Source organism: Salvelinus sp. IW2-2015, linkage group LG23, assembly GCF_002910315.2.
Source record: "Salvelinus sp. IW2-2015 linkage group LG23, ASM291031v2, whole genome shotgun sequence".
In the NCBI taxonomy this organism is placed as follows: domain Eukaryota; kingdom Metazoa; phylum Chordata; class Actinopteri; order Salmoniformes; family Salmonidae; genus Salvelinus; species Salvelinus sp. IW2-2015.
In genome coordinates, this window is record NC_036863.1 from 27791314 (window position 1) to 27807640 (window position 16327).

The following is a 16327-nucleotide window of genomic DNA, read 5'->3' on the forward strand; positions in this document are numbered from 1 at the left end:
TTCCCACAACAGACAGTAAGAAATATCAGCTATGTTGTATCAGGTGTAATGAACATTGAAGGTTTTAGATCATTGGAGGTTATATATATGCTTTCACRGGGGAGATGTCAAACACTTTCTAAAGGGCAAGTACACAACTGATTTGTGCGATGACTGTTTACTAGCTGAATGTCTTTTATAAATGGAGTTWAAAAAAGAAAGTGTGTGGGGGAGCCTTATTGAAATGAAAACACAGTCAGGGAACATCACGAAGCCAGACTTGTTGAGCTATGCTCAATGTTAATTAGCCTAATGACTGTACCCTTTGAGGTATTTGCTTATAAATGAATCTGTGTCTCTTCGACACAGAATAGAAATGAGAGGCGTGGTGACTGGTCCAATCCATTGACCATAACCATTCATGGCTCASTTCAATTCAACCAATGGAACTGCAGGGCTGGTAAACTGCAGAGGGCTAGAAGCAAATTCATGCTGTCATTCAGTTATGGTACAGTACGAGTCACTAGGTTTTTAGTTGGTAATGATTTAGAACATTTATCGTCAAATAAATTGCCTATTTTTWGAATTATTCTGATTTCAACGACTGTTGTGAATCTTATGACAATTGTTCTTCACTTTCAAACACAGCCAGGAAAGACACCATTCCCGCTAATCATGGTACTTTGGTGGAGGGAGAGGGGATATTTAAGTTAATTTACCGTATTCTAACTAATGTCGATAGGAAGTTGATTCCTGGCTGATAAAAACTCAAGACTTAAAACAGAAGCCCAAAATATGTAATTTATTATGGGACCAACATAAAATGTCACAAGACTATATAAATCTTCAGCAGTGAGAAAGGAGGTTATGGAAAAGCAGCAGTCAAGGACTAACCGACAATGACATAATAAATGAAAGTGTTACATAACACTTGGTCCCAATGGCATGAGCGCCACAGAAGCTGATAGCCAGTTCCATTACTATTGTTACTAGCGTTTTGCTTGTGATTAAAGGTACATTGACATAAGTCTTTCATCCAACATAAATGATTTCCAAAATGTTAAAAAAAAATACACCTACAAATTAAATTGTGGTATATGAACACCTATCATTTATCAGCAATAAAGATACATTCTGACTGAAATTAGGCACATTCTACTCAAAAGCTAAATCATACATCATGTCATATGGGAGGAGATGTCAACATATAATTTGTCAACAAATAATTGCCATCCTAGGAATACGCAATGTACACAGACAATCAAGAAGTTGCATACAGAAAGCAATAGATTCATAGCTGAGGTGGAGACCAATGTGAATGTGTAACAATGTATAAGTACTGGCATCCCCCTTCTCCTGCTCTTTTCAGGGGAAAAAATGATCTAAACAGAGTGTATTTTGATGCATGGACATATGATCATATACATGGTTGCCTACCTTGTTCCTAAAGTGTGTACTGTGTATAAAAGGCTACACAGGAAGAAATAAAAAAAAACACTGTTACATGAGTAATAGTCCCTTAAGATACACACTATTCTCCTAACAATAAATCTGTACTTCTACAGGTAGACAAAGGCTGATGTGAGGAGACTGACAAAACTGGAAAGAATTGTGCTGATGGTTTGCTATATTCTATGGTGTAATATGTTCATTCTGTATGAAAATAAAACAAGAATATCCATGAAGAATTCTGAAATGTAATTTCCATACAGAGTGAATATGTTCCTATTCCTGAGTTTGTTCAACTTCTTCAGAGAGCAGATGGAATCTCTTTTAGACGGACCATATCACCAGTTATGTCAAAAACAAAAACAGACAGAAAACAAACTAACATTACAACATCATGAAGAACTCTGAACGATCTATCATAGAAGAGGTTGAAATAAAATCAAACTGGACAAATTCTGAACTTTTAAAAGGAGTAAAAGAAGTTAAAAGAAACAATGCTGGATAATAAAAATGTATTACAGTGAAGTAAAAAATAAATAATCTCCTTTGGCATGCCCCGATTACTGGTCAATGATGCATAACAAATTAACAGTCTAAAAACTCCATAAACCCATCAGAGAAAGAAACACCCCATAGAGTAAACTATACTCCCACTTAACCAATATAATGAAAGAAACCAGTTACAGAGACGCATACAGGTAACCGTATACTACTAGCATGGGGAAGAGATCTTATTAATGMGACTGCAGCACTGTAGTTTCCTTTCAACTCAAGTTAAGTTAATGTCACATGCACAAGTACAGTGACATGCCTTTCTTTCAAACTCAAAACCCAACAATGCAATAACAATGTAATACTAGAATAAAAATGTTGAAGAAATATGAAGAACAACTGGCGGATGACTTGAGTCTACTCAACAACTACAAAAATAATCTCAGGTGGGTTATCTCCTTGTACAATATGTTCATTGAAAATAAGAATTTGGGGTATGTCAATTGTCAAGTAGTGCATTGAAAAAATGTATTCAACTAAATACTGCTAGTTAAGATTGAGACTACCTGTCAGTTGATTCATTTTGTGCAAATCTTACGTTTTAGGGATGGGTGGGAGGGTTATAGTTCACTGGCAAAGACTCAAAGCTAAATGTTTGAACTGATTTACTGTACTTATCAATGTGTGCCTCATGTTGAAGACAGAACTGCCTAAACATAACAGAATCTTGGCTAAATATTAACATCTTAGCTAGCAACATTGAGTCTAAATTGGATAAAATATGTAAATCTGTTCTACGTAACCAAAGTGACAATAGTGTTCTAGAAAGTCTATGGCTGAGACAACTTCATAGCCACAACTCCATAAACCATTTAAAAACACCCTGYGGGGACAAGCCTGACCCTTTTCAGCTAGCACAAAGTAATTTAATCCCAGCTCCCTCCAAGCTTTCAGACCCCCACTGCACCCCTAACAATGAGCTGGGCAGTGTCATCATCTGAGGGGTGGGAGTCCATCCCCTCTTCCTCGGTATCAGAGTCTGACTCCTCCTGAGGGGAGTAGTAGCCCTCGTACTCCAGGATGGGCGAGTCGCTGTGACCSGGGGAGCCTAGGCACTGGGCGGTGGTTACAGTGGTGACAGTGGCAGAGTAGGCCCCTGGGTTGCCAGAAGGGGAGCCTGGGTTGGAGGGGCGGAGCAGAGGGGTGCGCTCRGTGTCAGCTTCACCCTCTGCCCCCTCCTGGTCTGCACGAGGTGCCCCATCATCCTCAGACTCGGACTCAGAATACTCTGGATTAGGTCGGGTTACGCGTTGTTTACACACAGGGCAAGTTTTCTTAGTCCCTGTAAGCCARGGGTCCACACACTTGCTGTGGTACGCTGAAGAGGTGACAGAAATAAAACAGTTACCATATGGCCTTGGACCTGTGAGTACAACTTCTGAGTGAGACAGGGCCAAATGTGATCATTTGCAATTACCGTGTGCGCAAGGCAAAACTCGCAGTTTGTCACCCTCTTCATACTCATCCAGACAAATAGCACAAACATCATATTCATCACCTAGAATACAAATAAGATTGACATGTGACAGGTGGAAATACAATGCATTGTAATGCTACGTGTAATGTAATAATAACAGGAGCAGACAATCAGATTACCCTTCTTGTTAATCAGGTTTCTCAACATKCCAGAGAAGAAATACTGTACTGCTGTTTCACAAAGTGTTTTGCAACGTCTTTGACTAGTTACACTGGTGACAGATTCTCATTTGAATGTGTGGAGGGACTCTCTCGTTACCTTTAATGAACTTGTGAATGGGGATCCTCTTCAGCTGTTCCTTAGTCAGCCTATATTTCCTCATCCTTTTCCTGTACTGCACACAGCGCACAATCTAAACCAAGACAAGGCAGGGAATGAAGAGACACAGACCACACCAAAATCGAAGGATTGAGAGTCACAGTGCTTTTAATATGCGAATAGAATTATTGAATTCCATCCATTTAGGATGTATGAAATGAATATTTAACTATTCAATTGTGAAATCAACTCCCCATTCATAGCAAAATGAGTCTGTTTCCTGAAGGCACTTACCAGGATGACAACCATCACAAGGATGATCATGCCCACTATTCCAGTGAAGGGGATGAGATAGTATGAGAGTGGGAAGGCAAACTCCGGCTTGAGGATCACATAGGCCCTGCATACCAAATACAGCACCATCAGCATTAGTATGGGGGCATTGTTCAGAAAAGCGACCACCTCCGGATCACAAATCTGTACGACTAAGAGGGACAGCAGTGCCAGACTCAACACCATCTCCAACATAGTAATGACGTCCACATAGGACCAGCCAATCGCACTTTATTCCTAGTTATATGTACATATCTACCTCAATTACCTCGTACCCTTGCACATCGATTCGGGACTGGTACTCCTTGTATAATGTCAAGTTATCGTTACTCATTGTGTATCTACTATTACTTTTATTATTACGTGTTTTACTTTTCTATTATTTCTCTATTTTCTTTCTCTCTGTATAGTTGGGACGGGCCCGTAAGTAAGCATTTCACTGTCAGTCCACACCTGTTRTTTACGAAGCACGTGACAAATATAATTTGATTTGAGACCCTCAGCAGGGTTGACATGATGAGTGCAAAGATGTGAAGAATATGACTGAATCTCAGCGCAAATCTAATCAATAAAGGTCCGGTCTTCACTATGGTGCAAGACCATGAACAAATATCCCMAAAAAGACTCTGTTGAATGGTTACATTAGCAATCATAACCCCTCAACAGACAGTTAAGTCATACCTCCATCTAACATTGTGACTAGGGGTAGAAATGAACAAATAAATAACCAATTAAAAGCTTGTCATGGAAGTTGAGCTTGAYAAAAATAAAAAACGTCACAATGGTACTCACCCTTGTTCAGGAATGATGAAGGTCCTGAGAATTTTGGAGGCGTAGTAGCTGGTGAATACAGAGGGGATCTCAATCTCCTCTGCAATAGTTTCTACACACAAACAAACAAAAAGGGGAGCACTGCCACTCAGCATTACCAATGTATTTAATTATTAGGATGATACTGGTTAATAAAGACTACTTGAGATTGAGGAGAGAGAAGACAAATCAGGCAACCTGGTTAAGTAAACGTTGTACTAACTGAACTGATTCTGTAAGAAATGGATAAAGGCAGCTAAGAGAAGGTGATGATTGTAGGATCCTCACCATTGCTGTAGTTCATGTTGAGTAGAGTCTCTGAGTACATGTTGTGAACAATGGCTGCACTGAATCCAGCTTGCTGTGCATGCAGCACCTGCGTTGAATACAAAACCATAATTTACATTGTAACAATTGAAAACACTAGGCGCAGTGTGATTTTACACTGAATATGTTGCCATACATAATCTGTTGAATTCAAATGTAATTGCAACACCTTATATCCTAAGCAACCGAACAGCATAGCTACACACACCAACCTTGATATCAAAATTGCAGTCATAGCGTCGGATGAGGACTATGTACTTAGTAGTGGTCGTGTTGGGATCACTAGATGTGGGCAGTGGTGGTGGGGGTTCTATCGGAGTGCAGCCGTTGAGTGGTCGTGACTCTACTAACACACCCTTGAAGAGAGAGAAAGGAGGTTTCAGCTGATGTTTGCAATGGATCAAAGGACATGTTGCTCCTGTATTCACTCTTCCATTACCCTTCTCTCACATTAGTGTTGCATGGTATACGGAAACTTCTGTACTTTTTCGATACTAGAACATGAAAACGGTTCGGTACTACACCCCAACCCGAGCACTCCGTTCTGCCACCTCTGGTCTCTTGGCCCTCCCACCCCTACGAGAGGGTAGCGCCCACTCAGCCCAGTCCAAGCCCTTCTCTGTCCTGGCACCCCAATGGTGGAACCAGCTTCCCCCTGAAACTAGGACAGCAGAGTCCCTGCCCATCTTCCAAAAAAATCTGAAACCCTATGTTAAATAATCCCACAGCACCCCCCTTCCCACCCTGACCCTCACAAAAAAACAGGGGGGAAAAGCCTTTTGTGAACTAACACTTCCACATTAAATTGAGGAAAAATGTACTTACTATAACTGTGAGATGTGGTGGTCCCACCTAGCTATCTTAAGATGAATGCACCAACTAAGTCGCTCTGGATAAGAGCATCTGCTAAATGACTAAAATGTAAATGTACTAGAATTTGTATTTACTTTCGGTACTTCTGTGAAATGTGTCTCACGGATCAAGTCTGTTGAGCCAAGCCGATGTCCCCCTTAAGAGAMAATCTTTTGGTATTTCTTTCATTAATGAATTGTTGACATAGTCCCAAAATATTTTGCATGTCAGCAATCAAGTTTAAGGTATATAACTTTAAAAATACAGAAATACAGCTGGTATGAAACCAAATCAAAAAACGTGGACATTMTATTTTTWGCTGATATGGGAGCGAAGACATTGAAGAAGCATATCAAAGTTGGAATAATGTTTTAAGTCACACCGGAAAGTTTAAGAACAGTGKCCGGGGCATATTATTTCATTATATTATTTCACATGGCGATGTGGGATGCTAAAAGGCTAGCTAGCKTGCAATGTTTAGCCAACTTGCTASCAAGGGAAGAAAAGWCGACAAGAGACTCTTATTTTGCTTTCACAACAAATGAGAAGACAACAAGAACACCTCTGTCACCCCCTTGTGAATGATGCTATTTGGGAGTATGGACTGATGAGATATCATGTAACAAAAGGTCCATAACTCCACCCAGCGCACGTACAACTCTACGCACATGTAGAGTTGTGCGCACGTGTGTAGAAACCTTTATACCGTGCCTGCTCCCCACTCATACTGCACAGAAGTATACACACTTGAATAATGCGACACAGCATGTAAAAACTGTTAATTACTGTTCGCAAAACAACATCCATAATGTCTAGATCACTTGACAATGCAAGAAGATACCAGTAGCTTCCAGCTTTGTAAACTAACTTTCCTTGCTAGCTTACAGCTGAAGTGAATATCAATTATCTACCCTMGTACTTTGTGATAATATGCTAACCATAATGCAAAATATGCTGATTTCAAAGCTGATTGAATAAAGTTTGTGCCATTCACTTAAAATCGGTCTCTCTCTCACGTCTCTCCGAAAGATKATCTACTGCCTCAGCGAAACTGTGTATGAATCACTGAGGTATAATAASAACTGGAGACTGACTMAAATGTCTGACCGCTGTTTTCAAGGTAATCTACTCATGTTTGTATACGCCGATTCATGGACCGTCTATATCCAGGTTACATTTGGTTTACATAGACCAACATCACATGCACACTAGCACTCAGGGTGCACAGGGAGCAGCGACACAACATGGCAGACATTGGGATGAATATAAAACATTAGGATCTGTGGCTGAGTGATGAAAAAAACCTGGCCTTATTTGAAYAATTCAATGGCTGTTTTGWGAACAAAGGTGTTGACTAAAGTGTCTTATTAGGACATTTCTCATCTGACTTCTCTATTTGGCCATCTATGGAAATTGTTTTTCTGGGCCGGGCGTCACTTCAACTGCAGTAAAATWAAATAAATCCCATATGGTCCCATGAAATAAGGCAAAACAAGCCCAATAACTCAATGCATGCACACACTCCTATTGAATATTCATTCACCTGTATAGGTATATGCAGTTTCACTTGGTAAAATAAGAGTAAAAAAAATAAACATTAGGCCTAGGCTACATCTCAATTTCCCAAAGATATTTACTATTCAAATAAAGTATTACCATTATGTTATGTAGTTTGGTTAGTAAAAACAAACTCTAATTGATAGGATGACTGTATAATTGATTCATTAAATGCATACAGTGCATACGGAAAGTATTCAGACCCTCTGATTTTTYCCACATTTTGTTACGTTACAGCCTCAAATTGATAAATAGTTCCCCCCCCTCAAGCAATCTACATACAATACCCCATAATGACAAAGCAAAAACAGGTTATCAATTTTAGAAAACGTGTAAAAAAAATATATATATATATAAAGTGCTGAAATATCACATTTACATACAGTTGAAGTCAGAAGTTTACATACACTTAGGTTGGAGTCATTAAAACTCGTTTTTCAACCACTCCACAAATTTCTTGTTAACAAACTATAGTTTTGGCAAGTCAGGTAGGACATCTACTTTGTGCATGACAAGTACTTTTTCCAACAATTGTTTACAGACAGATTATTTCACTGTATAACAATTCCAGTGGATCAGAAGATTACATACACTAAGTTTACTGTGCCTTTAAACAGCTAGGAAAGTTCCAGAAAATAATGTAATGGCTTTAGAAGCTTCGATTAGGCTAATTGACATCATTTGAGTCAATTGGAGGTGTACCTGAGGATGTATTTCAAGGCCTACCTTCAAACTCAGTGCCTCTTTGCTTGACATCATGGGAAAGTCTAAAGAAATCAGAAATCAATAAATTGGAGACCTCCACAAGTCTGGTTCATCCTTGAGAGCAATTTCCAAAGGCCTGAAGGTACCACGTTCATTTGTACAAACAATAGTACGCAAGTATAAACACCATGGGACCACGCAGCCGTCATACCGCTCAGGAAGGAGACGCGTTCTGTCTCCTAGAGAAGAACGTACTGTGCAAATCAATCCCAGAACAACAGCAAAGGACCTTGTGAAGATGCTGGAGGAAACATGTACAGTTGAAGTGGCTTCTTTCTTGCTGAGCGGCCTTTCAGGTTATGTCGATATAGGACTTGTTTTACGCTTGTGGAAGGCTACCTGAAACGTTTTACCCAAGTTAAAGAATTTAAAGGAAATGCTACCAAATACTAATTGAGTGTATCTAAACTTCTGACCCACTGGGAATGTGATGAAAGAAATAAAAGCTGAAATAAATAATTCTCTCCACTATTATTCTGACATTTCACGTTCTTAAAATAAAGTGGTGATCCTAACTGACAGGGAATTTTTATTAGGATTAAATGTCAGGAATTGTGAAAAACTGAGTTTAAATGTATTTGGCTAAGGTATATGTAAACTTCCGAMTTCAACTGTAAGTATTCAGACCCAAACTCAGTAGTTTGTTGAAGCACCTTTGGCAGTGATTACAGCCTCGAGTCTTCCTGGTTATGACGCTATAAGGTTGATACACCTATATTTGGGGAGTTTCTCCCATTCTTCTCTGCAGATCTTCTCAAGCTCAGTCAGGTWGGATGGGGAGCGTCGCTGCACAGCTATTTTCAGGTCTCTCCAGAGATGTTCGATCGGGTTCAAGTCCGGGCTCTGGCTGGGTCCCTCAAGGATATTCAGGGACTTGTCCTGAAGCCACTCCTGCGTTGTCTTTGCTGTGTGCTTAGGGTCGTTGTCCTGTTGGAAGGTGAACCGTTKCCCCAGTCTGAGGTCCCTTTTTTATTTAACCTTTATTTAACTAGGCAAGTCAGTTAAGCCACCGCCWTGCTTCACCGTAGGGATGGTGCCAGATTTCCTCCAGACATGAAGCTTGGCATTCAGGGCAAAGAGTTCAATCTTGGTTTCAACAGACCAGAGAATCTTGTTTCTCATGGTCTGAGAGTCCTTTAGGTGCCTTTTGGCAAACTCCAAGCGGGCTGTCATGTGCCTTTTACTAAGGAGCGGCATCCGTCTGGCCACTCTACCATTAAGGCCTGATAGGTGGAGTGCTGCAGAGATGGTTGTCCTTCTGGAAGGTTCTCCCATCTTCACAGAGAAACTCTGGAGCTCTGCCAGAGTGACCATTGGGTTCTTGGTTACTTACCTGACCAAGGCCCTTCCCCCCGATTGTTCAGTTTGGCCGGGCAGACAGTTCTAGGAAGAGTCTTGGTGGTTCCAAACTCCTTCCATTTAAGAATAATGGAGGCCACTGTGTTCTTGGGGACCATCAATGCTGCAGAAATGTKTTGGTACCCTTCCTAAGATCTGCGTCTCGACATAATCCTGTCTCGGAGCTCTACGGAAAATTCCTTCCACCTCATGGCTTGGTTTTTGCTCTGACATGCAGTGTCAACTGTGGRACCTTATRTAGACARGTGTGTGCCTTTCCAAATCATGTCCAATCAATTAAATCTACCACAGGTGGACAAGTTGAAGAAACATCTCAAGGATGATCAATGAAAACAGKATGCACCTGAGCTCAATTTCAAGTTTCATAGCAAAGGGTCTGAATACTTATGTAAATAAGGTACTTCTGTTTTTTAAACATTTGCACAMAAAAAAWAATWATCACATTGTCATTATGGGGTAGTGTGTGTAGATTGATGAGGATTTTTTGTATTTAATCAATTTTAGAATAAGGCTGTAATGTAACAAATTGTGGAAAAAGTCAAGGGGTCTGAATTAGAGGTCGACCGATTATGATTTTTCAACGCCGACAACGATAATTGGAGGACCAAAAAAAGCCGATACCGATTAATCGGACAATTTTTATATACAGTGGGGAGAACAAGTATTTGATACACTGCCGATTTTGCAGGTTTTCCTACTTACAAAGCATGTAGAGGTCTGTAATTTTTATCATAGGTACACTTCAACTGTGAGAGACGGAATCTAAAACAAAAATCCAGAAATCACATTGTATGATTTTTAAGTAATTAATTTGCATTTATTGCATGACATAAGTATTTGATACATCAGAAAAGCAGGACTTAATATTTGGTACAGAAACCATTGTTTGCAATTACAGAGATCATACGTTTCCTGGAGTTCTTGACCAGGTTTGCACACACTGCAGCAGGGATTTTGGCCCACTCCTCCATACAGACCTTCTCCAGATCCTTCAGGTTTCGGGGCTGTCGCTGGGCAATACGGAATTTCAGCTCCCTCCAAAGATTTTCTATTGGTTCAGGTCTGGAGACTGGCTAGACACTCCAGGACCTTGAGATGCTTCTTTACGGAGCCACTCCTTAGTTGCCCTGGCTGTGTGTTTCGGGTCATTGTCATGCTGGAAGACCCAGCCACGACCCATCTTCAATGCTCCTTACTGAGGGAAGGAGGCTGTTGGCCAAGATCTCGCGATACATGGCCCCATCCATCCTCCCTCAATACGGTGCAGTCGTCCTGTCCCCTTGCAGAAAAGCAGCCCCAAAGAATGATGTTTCCACCTCCATGCTTCACGGTTGGGATGGTGTTCTTGGGTTGTACTCATCCTTCTTCTTCCTCCAAACACAGCGAGTGGAGTTTAGACCAAAAAGTTATATTTTTGTTCTCATCAAGACCACATGACCTTCTCCCATTCCTCCTCTGGATCATCCAGATGGTCATTGGCAAACTTCAGACGGCCTGGACATGCGCTGGCTTGAGCAGGGGGACCTCGCGTGTGCTGCAGGATTTTAATCCATGACGGCGTAGTGTGTTACTAATGGTTTTCTTTGAAACGGTGGTCCCAGCTCTCTTCAGGTCATTGACCAGGTCCTGCCGTGTAGTTCTGGCTGATCCCTCAACTTCCTCATGATCATTGATGCCCCACGAGGTGAGATCTTGCATGGGGCCCCAGACCGAGGGTGATTGACCGTCATCTTGAACTTCTTCCATTTTCTATAATTGCGCCAACAGTTGTTGCCTTCTCACCAAGCTGCTTGCCTATTGTCCTGTAGCCCATCCCAGCCTTGTGCAGGTCTACAATTTTATTCCCTGATGTCCTTACACAGCTCTCTTGTCTTGGCCATTGTGGAGAGGTTGAGTCTGTTTGATTGAGTGTGTGAACAGGTGTCTTTTATACAGGTAACGAGTTCAAACAGGTGCAGTTAATACAGGTAATGAGTGGAGAACAGGAGGGCTTCTTAAAGAAAAACGAACAGGTCTGTGAGAGCCGGAATTCTTACTGGTTGGTAGGTGATCAAATACTTATGTCATGCAATAAAATGCAAATTAATTACTTAAAAAATCATACAATGTGATTTTCTGGATTTTTGTTTTAGATTCCGTCTCTCACAGTTGAAGTGTACCTATGATAAAATTACAGACCTCTACATGCTTTGTAAGTAGGAAAACCTGCAAAATTGACAGTGTATCAAATACTTGTTCTCCCACTGTATATTATATTTGTAATAATGACTATTACAACAATTTTAACTTAATATAATACATCAATAAAATCAATTTAGTCTCAAATATATAATGAAACATGTTCAATTTAGTTTAAATAATGCAAAAACAAAGTGTTGGAGAAGAAAGTAAAAGTGCAATATGTGCCATGTAAAAAAAGCTAACGTTTAAGTTCCTTGCTCAGAACATAAAAGAACATATGAAAGCTGGTTCCTTTTAACATGAGTCTTCAATATTCCCAGGTAAGAAGTTTTAGGTTGTAGTTATTATAGGACTATTTCTCTCTATACCATTTGTATTTCATATACCTTTGACTATTGGATGTTCTAATAGCTACTTTAGTATTGCCAGCCTAATCTCGGGAGTTGATAGGCTTGAAGTCATAAACAGCGCAATGCTTGAAGCATTGCGAAGAGCTGCTGCCAAACGCAGTAAAATGCTGTTTGAATGAATGCTTACGAGCCTGCTGCTGCCTACCACCGCTCAGTCAGACTGCTCTATCAAATCATAGACTTAATTATAATATAATAACACACAGAAATACGAGCCTTAGGTCATTAATATGGTCAAATCCGGAAACTATCATTTCGAAAACAAAACGTTTATTCTTTCAGTGAAATACGGAACCATTACGTATTTTATCTAACGGGTGGCATCCATAACTCTAAATATTCCTGTTACATTGCATAACCTTCAATATTATGTCATAATTATGTAAAATCCTGGCAAGTTAGCTCACATGAGCCAGGCGGCCCAAACTGTTGCATATACCCTGACTCTGCGTGCAATGAACTTAAGAGAAGTGACACAATTTCCCTAGTTAAATATTGCCCTCTAACATGAATTTCTTTTAACTAAATATGCAGGTTTAAAAAATAGATACTTCGGTGTATTGATTTTAAGAAAGGCATTGATGTTTATGGTTAGGTACACATTGGTGCAACGACAGTGCTTTTTTCGCAAATGCGCTTGTTAAATCACCRGTTTGGCGAAGTAGGCTGTGATTCAATGATAAATTAACAGGCACCGCATCGAATATATGCAACGGAGGACAAGCTAGATAAACTAGTAATATCATCAACCATGTGTAGTTAACTAGTGATTATGTTAAGATTGATAGTTTTTTTATAAGTTTAATGCTAGCTAGCAACTTACCTTGGCTCCTTGCTGCACTCGCGGAACAGGTGGTYAGCCTGCCACGCAGTCTCCACGTGGAGTGCAATGTAATCGGCCATGATCGATGTCCAAAAATGCAGATTACCGATTGGTATGWAAACGTGAAATCGGCCCAAATTAAATCAGCCATTCCGATTAATCGGTCGACATCTAGTCTGAATACTTTACGAACGCACTGTACATGGCTGAATCTGAAAATGTTGACGCAAAATATGTAAAGTGTAATGACATTGAACTCAAAAGATGCCTAACGATTGAATAGAGCAGTAGCTGAGTTTCTGTCTGGATCAAGTGCCATTCTGTTACTTTGGCTAATATGCCTTCTTTTTCCATGGTATCATTTTGGTATTGAGTATTTTGATATTAAACCTTACTCACCATAAGTCCTTCTTTGGGTAGTGATGATCCAAAAAAGGCAGGCAGGTCCTCAAACAACATGTTGGTCATATTGCTGTAATGCTACCAGACAGAGACACAAGTGTTCAAATCAATGCCAGTACACTTAGATCACGTGTAAATYCACAACAAACTTGATCACACAGTTCAACAATCATGAGGACTCACAGCATAGATGTATGCGTGTGCAGGTAAGGGAGCCAGTGTGCAGCACAGCGCCAGAGTGAGAACGCCCAGTCGGGCACCCATGCACCACAGACCCAACATCCTGCCTCACKGTCTGTCTGGAGAATGGGATGAGTAGGGCCAGGAAGCTGGGAAGTTCAGCCTGGGGAGTGGAAGAGGCAAATCTCATACATCGAGTAACCAATTGCATAATAACAAATTATTCCAATACCAGACCAAATAAACATGGGTGGAATTGCGGCCTGCATTTCGGGGCTTTCACCCCTCTTTATACTTCTATTGGTACATTGTTACACTAGCAGAGGCGCTCCAGTACAGTATGTGGCGTTAATGCACAATAACGTTGGATGTCAGTCGCGATAAAGCCCATAGAAGGGCCGGGGCGACAATGGTATCTAGCTAGCCGTACACAGGCAGACAGTGTCCTTCGTCCCCGCTTGTCGGGCATTGTTTTCCCGCAGTTCTGTTAAAGTGTGCCAGCTAGTTCGGTAGATAGCTGGCGGGAACGACACCGTGTGCTAGCTAGTAAACACACCGTGTAGCCCCAGCCTCCCGCGCTAGCGGGAGCGACCGGTAGACAATAACCGCCCCGAATGTCAGGCACGGTTTTCTCCCGTACACAACAGGCAATAGCTAACGGTGTCGCGAACTAGCAAGCCAGCCATCATCCCATGGAGGGGAAAGCCCACAATACAGGAACGCCCAGAATWGCGGGCTGCAGTTGCAAGCTGTTGAAATAAACGAACACACATTCACGGTATAATAGTTTTTACAATCAATGGTGCCTGTATATACAACACAAATAGCTATTTGGCGTTCCCAACTAAGTTAGCAAATAGCGAAAACRCGTTAAAAATTGTAATCAATGGGGGGAAAAAACATTCGGTCTGGTGGACAAAACTATTATGTTCGGTAACAACTCAGCTAGCTAAAGTTAGTTAGTTTACTTGGCCAGATAAGCTGACGTTAGCTCGCTAGCCGGGTGTGCTAAGACAACAACAAACACGAATCTGACTTACCACGGATAGATARCTACGCTTACATTAGCTAGCTATAATCTTAACTAAGATATTTTAACGTTAGCTAGCTAGCGATCTTAAAACTACGGTACTTTATGTCACGTTGATCATCACTGACTGTSCGATCAACTGATCAGAACAATATCAATAATCGGAAGTAAAACATATATAGTTAACTATCTGGGGAGAAGTGGTGTGATAATTGAGTTATAAAATAAAGGGGYATGATCCTTCTTGTACCAGTCCAGTGCCTTGTTGTTTTGTCCTCTCCTTTCCGGTTCCAGAGGCTAGATTTAGCTAACTAATTTAACTAGTTAACAGCTTAGAATTTTTAGAAGACTCAAGTAGCTAACGGTGTATGCCACAGCTAGCAAACTAAAGTATAATTGGAAAGATAGTTAGATACGTTATAATAGTGTATAACTATAACTAACTGTATAACTATAGTGTCTAAAGCCACTCTTATGAAAATGCTATGCTAAAGACTAATGCATTTCCTGTATAATAATATCCTGCCGCTAGGAGAACGGTCACAGATAGAAAAATGAGCCAGAAGTTTCACCRGATGTATAAATCTGAAGCATCCGGTTGGCGTTTTCGTTCCCCACCAAATATGGTGATGAGAGGAAGCCATTGATGGAGTTTGGCCAACATTCTGCAATTTGTTTTACATCGATGAAACGTTTGATCTCAATACTGTTCCCAGAACTAGAATATGTTACGAACAGGCATTACCCTTTGCCACATTGTTTAATTGTGTTGTTTAGAAGGAGTGCAAGGGACAATTTAGTTATTACACACGCACACTTCACAGTAGGCGTTCTCTAACGGAAATATGCAACGACATGCTAGAACGCGCCAATAGGATCTCGCTACATCGTGCTTGGCTCTTGCTTGTTCTGCCTACTATGATTAATTTGCTCCCATTCGAAACGCCAGTCGGTGGTCTATCTTGGGTTAGTTATACAAATCTTTGGAATGGTAATCTGTTCTTCTTCTTCTGTGTTTTTTAAAGGTGCATTATGAAGAAATCGTTCCGCCATTTCCTGGTTGCTAAAATTTCAGACAAAACAAGCAGGTATTAAACCGGTKTGAAATATATTTTCCATAACCAAAAATATTGTATTTTCAGCTGTTTGAARCTGGTGTACAAAACCGAAAGTAAAAGATACAAGCATAGAAGTAATGCACATATAACATATCTAGCACTTCTTCAAATCAAATTTTATTTGTCACWTACACATGGTTAGCAGATGTTAATGCGAGTGTAGCGAAATGCTTGTGCTTCTAGTTCCGACAATGCAGTAATATCCAACGAATAATCGAACCTAACAATTTCACAACAATTACCTTATACACACAAGTGTAAAGGAATGAATAAGAATATGTACATAAAAAAATATATGAATGAGTGATGGTATAGAATGGCATAGGCAAGATGCAGTAGATGGTATAGAGTACAGTATATACATATGAGATGAGTAATGTAGGGTATGTAAACATATAAAGACTTGCTTTCARTGAACATGACAGATCTATAACTTATTTMTATGTGAATTCGGTAGGGTCAACC

The 16327-nt window shown here is 40.4% G+C and overlaps 1 protein-coding gene across 3 annotated transcripts; it reads right to left on the reverse strand.

The window, feature by feature from the left end:
* Nucleotides 1–766: 766 nt before the first annotated feature.
* Nucleotides 767–15273, reverse strand: LOC111950328 (E3 ubiquitin-protein ligase RNF167). Of its 3 annotated transcripts, none has more exons than XM_023967812.3 (10): nucleotides 14995–15273; nucleotides 13718–13877; nucleotides 13532–13612; nucleotides 5398–5541; nucleotides 5147–5234; nucleotides 4841–4931; nucleotides 4010–4115; nucleotides 3716–3809; nucleotides 3398–3478; nucleotides 767–3298 (listed from the first exon to the last, which is right to left on the reverse strand). In XM_023967812.3, exons 2-10 carry the CDS (start codon nucleotides 13814–13816, stop codon nucleotides 2871–2873), a joined length of 1212 nt encoding a protein of 403 aa, XP_023823580.1. In that variant the 5' UTR covers nucleotides 13817–13877; nucleotides 14995–15273; the 3' UTR covers nucleotides 767–2870. The 3 variants fall into 3 exon arrangements, with proteins under 3 accessions (XP_023823580.1, XP_023823581.1, XP_023823583.1); XM_023967813.3 differs by lacking the exon at nucleotides 14995–15273 and adding an exon at nucleotides 14755–14988; XM_023967815.1 differs by lacking the exon at nucleotides 14995–15273 and adding an exon at nucleotides 14271–14747.
* Nucleotides 15274–16327: the final 1054 nt, after the last annotated feature.